The sequence below is a fragment of the Nannospalax galili genome, unplaced genomic scaffold (assembly GCF_000622305.1).
Source record: "Nannospalax galili isolate Female #2095 unplaced genomic scaffold, S.galili_v1.0 scaffold1115, whole genome shotgun sequence".
NCBI lineage: Eukaryota > Metazoa > Chordata > Mammalia > Rodentia > Spalacidae > Nannospalax > Nannospalax galili.
In genome coordinates this window covers 628226-638659 of record NW_008336107.1, presented here as the reverse complement: position 1 = coordinate 638659, position 10434 = coordinate 628226, and the positions used below count along the sequence as shown (strand labels likewise).

General features: G+C 49.5%; 1 protein-coding gene across 4 annotated transcripts in view; it reads left to right on the top strand.

The window, feature by feature from the left end:
* The first annotated feature begins 9872 nt into the window (after positions 1-9872).
* Dbn1 (drebrin 1) overlaps positions 9873-10434 on the top strand; it is a 15873-nt gene continuing 15311 nt past the window's right edge. For 2 of the 4 annotated variants that reach the window (XM_008830942.3, XM_008830940.3), the window contains exon 1: positions 9873-10133. In XM_008830942.3, the coding sequence (XP_008829164.1) occupies positions 10048-10133 (86 nt within the window). In that variant the 5' untranslated portion in view covers positions 9873-10047. The remainder of the gene's footprint in view (positions 10134-10434) is intronic. The other 2 variants (XM_008830939.3, XM_008830941.3) reach the window with 2 other exon arrangements.

Below are 10434 nucleotides of genomic sequence, written 5' to 3'. Positions count from 1 at the left end.
GTTCAAGACCAGCCTGGTCTATATAGCAAGTTCCAGGATAGCTGGGGCTACAGGGAGACCCTCTCTCAAAAAGAAAAAAAAAAAAAAAGATGCTCATGACCACGTGTTCTTTGGGCAGGGGGTGGTCCCTGTCATGAATTCCTTTAGACTGATCTCTTTAAGAAAAGAGCGGGGAGCCGGGCGTGGTGGTGCACGCCTGTAGTCTCAGCACTTGGGAAGCAGAGGCAGGTGGATCTCTGTGAGTTCAAGGTCAGCCTGGTCTACATAGTTCCAGGACAGCTGGGGCTACAGGGAGACCCTGTCTCAAAAAGACCAAAAAGAAAAAAACAAAAACAGAAAAAGAAAAAGAAAAGGGGGGGGGGCTGGAGAGATGGCTCAGTGGTTAAGAGCACTGACTGCTCTTGCAGAGGACCCGGGTTCGATTCCCAGCACCCACATGGTGGCTATGAATGGTCCTTAACTCCAGTTCCAGGGGAATCTGAAGCCCTCTTCTGACCGCCGCGGCATTGCACAACACAGGTTCACTCACTTATATGCAGGCAATACATTCATACACATAAAAATAATAAATAAAATATTTTTTAAAAAAAGGAGGGCCAGGGGTGGTGGCACACACCTTTAATCCCAGTATTTAGGAGGCAGACACAGGCAAGAGATAAGGCTAGCCTGGTCTACATAGTGAGTTCCAGGCCAGCTGGGATTACTGAGACCCTGCCTCAAAAAACAACAAAAAGGATCTCAGTAGTGTTCTGTCTTAGATCTTTGGAGAATGAGGGTAGGCCTTTGCAATCCTGCCACAGTCTAGGACAGAGTCTGGCATATAGAAAGGGTAAATGTTGAATGAATGAATGACATTTATGAGACAAACCTAGGAAGCAGCTGAAGATTCAAGTCTAGACTCACCTTAGCTTCAGTTCAGGAATGAACTTGGGACAGGTTCAGGGCACTTATAAAAATGCTTGTAATTGATGCCTGGGGAGAATTAGGGGGCAGACCCCAGCAGGTAACGCCATGAGTAAAGCAGGTAGGTTGTGTCTGTCAACATAGACATGCTGAGCATATTAAACGGTGTTTCTCACTTCACAGGGAAAGGTACTCTCCCACTTCTCTTGAACTGTGAAGCCCTCTTAGTCCATCCTCAGTTTCCATGGATACCAATGAGCAGGAAGAGCACAAGGGTGGGTGTCAGTTGCTCCCAGGAACCCTTCTGGGGGTAGCTACCCCTTATCCTGAACCTAGGGCTGCCATATCTGCCAGGCAGTGCAGCCAAATCTGCCAGTTTAGCAGCAGTATGTGCAAGTTCACGTTTTTATGAGAGCTATTTTTTTCAGTGTTGGCAACTACATTTCATTTTTTAAAATCCTGTTTTAAAAATAATAGAGGCAGGCCAAATTCAGTGTGAGGATAGCTAAGGACTCAGCACAAAAAATGACAAGAACACTAACAGCTGGCCACAGAAAGCAGAGGGAGCCGCCAGGGACAGCAAGACAGCCTGCAGGGTACTCCTGCAGGGCAGCCTCACGGGCCAAGAGCATTTCCAGAAGTTGCCAACAATGTCAACCAGGCAGATAAGGCCAAGGAGTCCCCATGGTATTTCAAAACAAGGTGACATTTGCCAGATCAGTTTAGCAGTGAGCTGGGCCACTGCCAGGGTTAAAGAGGAACAGGTGTATGTGTGAGGAGGGAGTGCAGACAGCTCTGAAGAGGTTTGTGTGTGGTAGACTGAGAGGCCCATAGCTGAACACAAGGTAGATAGAGAGCAGGGAAGTGGCTGTGGAGAGATGGTTGAAGATGGACATTGTGACTGGCCTCGAGGGCCCAAGAGGGGAGTAGGGGAAAGAGCTGAGGGTGGGATCTTAAGTGGGAGGAGCTAGCTTCAGTGGAAGTAAAGCACTAGGTACCTTTGCATCCTGGGTAATATAAAGCAATCTCATACATGCTATTTAGTCATCCTTTTTTTTCTTTATTGTTTTATGTGTATGTGTATATTGATTGAATGTAGGTAAATACACCTGTGTCATGCAATGCCTGTGGAGGACAAAAGAAGGCGTCAGATCCCCTGGAATTGGAGTTACTGGCAGTTGTTAGCTGCCATGTGGGTGCTGGGATTTGAGTCCAGGTCTTCTGCAAGAGCAGCCAGTGTTCTTACCCACTGAGCCATCTCTCCAGCACCCATATTTAGTCATCTTTTAAGAATGATATTTCAGTGGGGCTGGAGAGATGGCTCAGTGGTTAAGAGCATTGGCTGCTCTTGAAGAGAACCCAGGTTCAGTTCCCAGCACCCACACATGGTAGCTCACAACTGTCCTTTACCCTAGTTCCAGGGAATCTGATGCCCTCCACAGGCATCGCATGCATATATGCACATAAAATAAAAATACAATTAAAAATTTTTTTTCTTTGATCTTTTTGAGACAGGGTCTCTCTGTAGCCCCAGCTGGCCTGGCACTCACTATATAGACCAGACTGGCCTTGAACTCACAGAGATCTGCCTAGTTCTGCCTCCCAAGTGCTGGGATTAAAGGCATGCACCACCACGCCTGACAATTAAAAGTTGTTTTTTGGGGTTTTTTTTTTGTCTTTCATCTCCCTTTTCCCTGTAGCCCTCGCTGACCTGGAACTCGTGGAGACCAGGCTGGCCTTGAACTCACAGAGATCCATCTGCTGGGAAAAGGATGTGCCACCACCACCAGCCAAAAGTGTTTTTTTTTTTTTTTTTTAAAGGAATGATGTTTCAAACCAGTTATGGTGGCATAGCCTGTAATCCTAGCACACTGGGAGACTGTGGCAGGAGGAAAGTTGTGAGTTCAATGTCAGACTGCTACATAGAAGGCACTAGGCCAGCCAGAGCTACATAGCTCTAAAAACAAAATGGAACTGAGCTCCGTGAGGCAAAGGTGACTGCCCAGAGCTACCCAGCTGGGATGACCAGAAACTGCTATTCTTCAGATTAAAGGTGCAGGCACTCCCCACCAAACCTCCTTGCTCTCTCTCAATCCCCTCTTTGCCCTCAATCACAAGACTGAAAGGATCACCCTGTTCCCAAGCTGGGGTATGAGGCAGTGTGTGTGGAGCCCACACTGGGAAATGAATGTCCTTGTACCAGGCAGGGGAGGCCATTAACACCCTTAGAGAGTGCCATGTTCCCAGCCAAGGGGGCAGAACCCATGGCAGGGGGCCGTGTGGGCAACAGGGAGGCAGCAGGCAAGAGAGGGGCATTTTCCAACTTTTTGCACTTGAGTTCCTTTGCAGTCAGCAGGGAGGGAGAGTCAGTAGAGGGCCCAGAAGTGTTTCTCCAGAATTGATGCTTCTGTGGTACCTCTTCCGGGGCTGGGCCCCACATGGCCTGGGTACACACATAAGGCACACAACCCACCTCTCTCCAAGCCAGCTTGCTACAGGAAAGGAGAGAAGGTTGTGGGCTAGAGGGCCACCCAGGGAGCAGCAGGTGGGCTGGGATTTGAATTCAAGTTGGCTTGAGTCCAAAGCCATCTGGGAGAACATTGGAAGTGCCCCTTCCCATGAGAGGACAGGGCTTAGCATTCCAGAGCCAGTATAGTGGGAAAAGAACTTTTCTTGTCAACTCAGAGTCTGGGGCGAACTCAAGAGGTCATGTGCTTTGGAGGTTCAGAATGGTCAATGAGGACCCAGGACCTTTTACACAGGATTGGAGGCCACTAGAAAGGTCAACTCAGGTTTCAGCCATATCCCTTGCCACTGACAAAAAAGACTAGTATTTGGAGACAGGTAAATTAGAACTGTTGCTGTGATTCAAACTAAGCAAAAGATGGGGACAGTTTTCCTGAACTAGTTGCTGGCTTCTGCTGTGGCAGGCATGCTGGATCCAGATGACTGGGTGTCTTGCTCTTTCTGTCCCTTTGCTCTGCCTCCTCATTGCTGGCTTTATCCTCAGGAGCTGTACCCCATTATGGGCAGGGATGGTCCCCAGAAGCTCTGGGACTACCACCCATGTCTTGGGTCATGAGTCCATTTACGACTGTCACAGGTCTGGCCTACTGGACCTTGATGACATGTTCCCCTTCAGAGCCTGTAGTGAAAAAAATCAGAAGATGGAACTAGAAATGCTGAACAGAACTGACCACAAATGTTCATTATGTTTCAGCTACTCCATGCCAGGGACCTTCAGCTTAAGCCTCTGGAACTACTGGCCAAACTCTAGGCCAGCTCAGCCTCTGATGGAGGAAATGGCAGTGCTAGAAGGGAAGAGGATAACGTGGTATGCTGAAGTGCCATGGACAGATGTGGTCCCCACCTGGACAGACTTTGTCACTTGACATCTATGTGTCTCTAGGCAAATCATTGTTCCTTTCTGGGCCCCAATTTCTCTGTCTGTAAAATGGAACAGCAGCTACTGCATCCAAAGCAACTTCTGTGGATTTTTGCAAGTTTAAGCACTTCCTAGACACTTTTGAAAAATAAAACCTCAAATTAGCCAGGCCTGGTGGCCCAGGTCTCTGATCCCAGCTACATGAGAAGCCAAGACAGGAAGATCACAAGTTCAAGGCTGGCTTCAACTACACAGAGTTGAAGGCCAGTTTGGACAACTTAGTGAGACCTTGTCTTAAAGTAAAAAGAGGGGCTGGAGAGATGGCTCACTAGTTAAGAGCACTGGCTGCTCTTGTAGAGGATGTAGGTTCAGTTTCTAGTACCAATATGGCAGCTTACAATTATCCAGTTCCAGGGGTTCCAAGGCCCTCTTCTGGCCTCTGCAGGCGCTGCATGCACAAGTGGTCATATGCAGGCAAAACATTCCTATTCATAAAGTAAAAATAAATTCAAGCCAGGCATGGTGGCACATGCCTTTAATCCCAGCACTTGGGAGACAGAGGCAGGCATTGATCTGTGAGATCAAGGTCAGCCTGGCCTACATAGTGAGTTCCAGGTCAGCTGTGGCTACAAGGAGACCCTGTCTCAAAAAGACCAAAAAAATAAATAAATAAATTTTTAAAAAGAAGGCTGAAGATGTAGCTTAGAATGCTTGCTCAGCATATATGGGGCCCTAGGTTCAACTACTAGTACCACAAAAATAAAACCATTAAACTGAGCCCAGGCACACCGGGTAATCCCAGCTAAGGCAGGGGTTTGAGATTTAGACCCTGCCTCAAAACAAAGCCCAGCACTCGGGGAGGCAGAGGCAGGCAGATCTCTGTGAAGTCAAGGCCAGCCTGGTCTACATAGTGAGTTCCAGGACAGCTGGGGCTACAGGGAGACCCTGTCTCAAAAAGACCAAACAAACAATCAAAAACAAAAAAAAAAAAGCAAAATAAACCCACCAAAAAAAAAATTTAGCAAATTTGTCTTATGTCACACCATAGGCAAGGCGCTGTTGGGGGAGGACACTAGCATTGTAGGAAGCAGAGCTAATGTAGTTGAAGGTGTGCTAGGTACGATCTTGAAGGGGCAGGATGAGGTCAGGGAAGTCTCTTCCATCTGATACTGAAAAAGTCCTGCAACCGCCCACACACTCCCCTCATCTTTGAAACCTTTCCTAAAAGGTGTGGGGAAGCATAGAGCCACAAGGTGGGTGAGGGGGGCAAGGCTGCCAGGAAGAAGCGAAAGGGTTCTCATGTTCTAAGCATCCCTCCAGGCCCATTTTATCCACACAACAGGTTCTTAAAAGGAAATTCAGAGAGGGGGAAGTGTTTTAGGCAAAGGCACACAGCAAGAAACCCATTTCTGGATCGGAATCCTCTGTTCTCATATTTTCCATGGGACCAGTCTCCCAGTGTGTGTGCAGAGCTCTGGGGGCGAGAGACTGACATGTCAGTGACTTGAAGGGTGATCAGTGCTGGAGGTGGCAGACACGAAGTTGGGTGGGAGGACCTCTAAGGAGGCACCTACCTGCCAGCCACCCACTAAGACTGGGTGTGGTTTTCGGAGGCAACTGGTGGCTGCAAGGAATCAGGGTCTCCTAGGACAGTGACTACATTCACTTTCATATACATGAGTCAAGCAAGGAAACAGCCACAATAGGTATACTGAATTTGTTTAAGGATCACTAGTGACCTTGTCCAGAAAAATGCCAAGGAACACAGTAGTCCTGGGGGTAAAGAATAAGCTCCCTGACTTGTAAGCAGGGAACCCTCCTGATCTGAAAATGGGAAAATCTGGAGGTAGGGCTATGGGAACTTTGCAGTTTTTTCTCTAAATCAAAAACTGGTCTTTTTTGTTTGTTTGATTTTCAGTGCTAGAGATCGAACCCAGATCTGTACACATGCTGTATCTCCAGTCCTAAAACTATTCTGTTTTTGTTTTTGTTTTTTTTTTGATTTTTGAGACAGGGTCTCATGTAGCTAGGCAGACCTTGAATGCACTATGTAGTAGAGAATGACCTTGAATTCCTGAGCTTCCTGTCTCCACTTCCCAAGTGCTGGGATTACAGGCACGAGCAGTCATACCTACCTAGCCTGAAAGTGTTCTTAAATAGAATATTTAAGAATATACATGGCAAGCAGGTGTAGTGACTCATGTCAGGAATCCCAGCACTCAAGCATTGAGTTTGAGGCCAACTTGAGCTAAACAGTGAGCTCCAGGTCAGGCTAGGCTACAGTGTGAGCCCTTTCTCAAACAACAAAAATGAAACAGAGACCTGTGGGGTGTCTCAACAGGTAAAAGTGTTTACCAAGCAAGCCTGATGAGTTAGATTCCTGGAACCCATGGTGGAAGGAAAGAACTGACTCTTAGAAGGGTACTCCCCGTGCATGTTGTAGCACATGTGTGCCTGCACTTACACATATACATAATAATAATAAAAGTATTTTTAGCTGGGTGTGGTCTACATAGGCCAGTCTGATCTACATAGTAAGTTCTAGGTCTACTGGGACTACAGGGAGACCCTGTCACAAACAAACAAACAAACAAACAAACAAAAAGCATTTTTTAAAAAACTAAAGGGTTGGAGAGATGGCTCAGTGGCTAAAAGCACATACTGTTCTTCCAGAGGACCCAAGTTCAATTTGTTTTTTTAAAAAATGTTTTTATTTATTGCCGGGTGTGGTGGTACATGCCTTTAATCCCAGCACTCTGGAGGCAGAGGCAGACGATCTCTGTGAGTACAAGGCCAACCTGGTCTACATAGTGAGTTCCAGGACAGCTGGGGCTACAGGGAGACCCTGTCTCAAAAAGACCAAAATTTTTTTTAATTTATTATTTTTATTTTATGTGTATGAGTGTATTGCCTGCATGTGAATATGTGAGTGCACTCGTGTCATGCAATGTCATGGAGGTCAGAAGAGGGCATCGGATTCCCCTGGAACTGGAGTTAAGGACAGTTTGTAGCTGCCATGTGGGTGCTGGGAATCGAACCTGGGTCCTCTGGAAGAGCAGTCAGTGCTCTTAACCGCTGAGTCATCTCTCCAGCCCCCCAAGTTCAATTTCTAGCAACCATATGGGGTGGCTCACAGCTCCTCGGGGGATCCAACACCTCTGGCTTCCTAGAGCACCTACATTCATGTTGCATGTACCCGCACACAGACACACATATACATATAATTAAAAATAAATCTTAAAAATTTTTAGAAACTAGTTGGGCGCGGTGGCGCACACCTTTAATACCAGCACTTGGGAGGCGGAGGCAGGTGGATCTCTGTGAGTTCAAGACCAGCCTGGTCTACATAGTGAGTTCCTGGACAGCTGGGGCTACAGGGAGACCCTGTCTCAAAAAGACCAAAAAAATTTTTTTTTTAGAAACTAAACAAAACAGTCAGGTGTGGTGGTGCTCACCTTTAATCCCAGCACTTGGGAGGCAGAGGCAGGTGAATCTAAGTTTGAAGCCAGCCTGGTCCACACAGGGAATTCCAGGTCAGCCAGGACTACATAATGAAACTCTGTCTCAAATATAAATAAATAGGGCTGGAGAGATGGCTCAGTGGTTTAGAGCACTAGCTGCTCTTGCAGAGGACCTGGGTTCAGTTCCTAGCACCCACATGGTGACTCACAGTTGCCTATAACTCCAGTTCCAGGGGATTCAACACCCTCTTCTGGCCTTTGTGGGCACTGCATGCATGTGGTCACTTACATACATGCAGGGAAAACATTCATACACAGAAAATAAAAATAAATATTTTAGAAAACAAGCTAAAATAAGCAAAACAAAAACAATAAAGATGGGAGGGGAAGTGGGCATGGCTAGAGATGGTTGGTACTTGTCAGGTGAAGAGCAGGAATTTGAGGAAGACAGAGTTTCCATGGTGCATTAGCTCTTTTTAAAAAAAAATTTTTTTTTATGTGCAATTGACTGAGGAGAGACTGGGGAGGCAGCAATTGTGGGAAAGTGGAAGGAAGCAGGAAGGGGCTGAAGCCGGAAATGCTGATGCCTAGTGCTGTGCCTCACCCTACAGGCCATTCCTGAGCTCTTGCTACAGGATCTCTTTCCTTCCAGAATGCCTAATGGTGTCGCAAGGCTGAAACTGTCCTCCCCATGACTCTCCTTTCCTTCCTCACCAGGGGTTGTCATCACTATCTCCATCCCCTAATCATCTCCATTGCATTCCATCTGTACCTTACAGGGCTAGGGCCTGGGGCTGATCCTGCTTGGGCTTCACTCTAGTTGGAAGTGGTGGAGAAACTGCCAAGGATAAGGGTTCAGTGGGCACCCAGAGCTTCTGAGGTAAGAACCAGTAAAACGAACTTTGTTTTGTTTGTTTGTTTTGGAGACAGGGTCTTCCTGTAGCCCCAGCTAGCCTGGAACTATGTAGACCAAGCTGGCCTTGAACTCACAGAGATCCTCCTGCCTCTGCCTCCAGAGCACTGGGATTAAGGGTGTGAAATAAGTTTTTAAAAGTCTACCTCAACCGCTCATTCCAAAGCACTGGAGTAATGTTGGTATAACTGACTGACAACTCAGTTAACCAAATCAGAACCAGGAGGCCCAGTCAAAACCACCTTCTGCTGCCCCTAGATTGGCCCAAGTAAAGCTTGGTGAGGTTCTATGTTCTGTCAGCTCCACAGGAAAATGGGTTGGGTGGTTTGGCAGTAATGGAAAAGACTTCTTAGAGGATCCTCGACCCAACAAGAAAGAGATGTGCTTGGGAAGCCCTGTCTGTAGCCTCCATTTTTCTCTACAGGACTTCATTCATAAAAAGCCCAGCCCCATCTGTGCTCACAGCTTTGGGAAATAAAAAGGTGCTAAAAGGCTCACCCTGGAATGATATTCTCTGCCTTGGGACTCTTCTTGGGGTTAATATGGCAGGGGTGGAGGGGTGGGATTAGGAAGAGGGATCTGGGTGGGATTAGAGCAGGCTGGACTGAAAAGAATTCAGCTAGGGGTGTGGTGAACAGGTGGAGGTGTGCCGTGCTAAGCACGAGGCTGCAGCTGGGAATAGAAAGGAATCGGGGCTGGATGTGGGGTTGGCAGTGGATGGACTTGCAAAGTGATAGCAGTGGACTAGGAATGGCCCTTTGAAGATGAGCTGCAGACAACTCAGGCCTAGGCTAATACACGAATTGAGGCCGGACAGTGGTAGGGACAGGAACCAAAATGGATTAAATGTGGAGTGGGATGGACCCGGGAGTGGGGTGAAGCTGTGTTGGAGTTAAATGAATCAAGGCTAGGGCTGGACCTGTTTGGTTGGGAGGTGGAGAGAGAAGCCCGGCCTGGGCAGGGTCTGGAATCTTGGTGAGGTGGGTTTGGGGTTGGAGAAGAGGGTGGGCGCCTAAGATTGGGGACCGGGACAAGGCAGGTGCGTGGGATGCGCCCTGAAAGATCAGACATGGGGTGCTGGCCCCCAGGGGAGCGGGCTAGGGGCGCCCCGGGGCAAGCCGGGAAGGGGGGGCGGACCTCCCCCTGGGCCCGGCCGGGGCGGCGCTAGGACCAAGCAAGCAGAGGGAGTGAGCCGGGCGGAGCCAGCGCCCCCCGCCCCCCGCCGGCCGGCTCCCCTCCCCCGGCCGCTGGCTCGCTCGCCTCGCAGCGCTGCAGAGGCTCCAAGGCGGCGGCGGCGGCGACTCCCTCTTCCCCTCCCTCCCGTGTCCGTCCGTCTGTCCGTCCGTGCGTGCGTCCGTCCGTTCGGCCTCGGTCCGGCCCGCAGCATGGCCGGCGTCAGCTTCAGCGGCCACCGCCTGGAGCTGCTAGCGGCGTACGAGGAGGTGATCCGGGAGGAGAGCGCGGCCGACTGGTGAGCCCCCCGCCCCCGCCCCCGGCCCCTTTGTCCCCAGGCCGCCGCCGCGCCTTTGTTTCCTGCGGCCTTGCCACTGGGAAGGGAGGGGGAGACCCCGAAATGCTGCAGCGGGCCTGGAGGGCCGGGGAGGGGCTGCCTTTGTGCGCGCCGGGGGAGGGGCCGGAGGGCCAGGCGGGGCACACAGGCCTGGCGTCCAGCCGCGGCCCTGGTCCCGCTGTGGCTCTGGTAGCCGGGCATCGGCGGCTTAGACGTGGGACCCAGAAGTGTGGCCTGGGGTCGCCCGGTCTGCAGGAGCCCA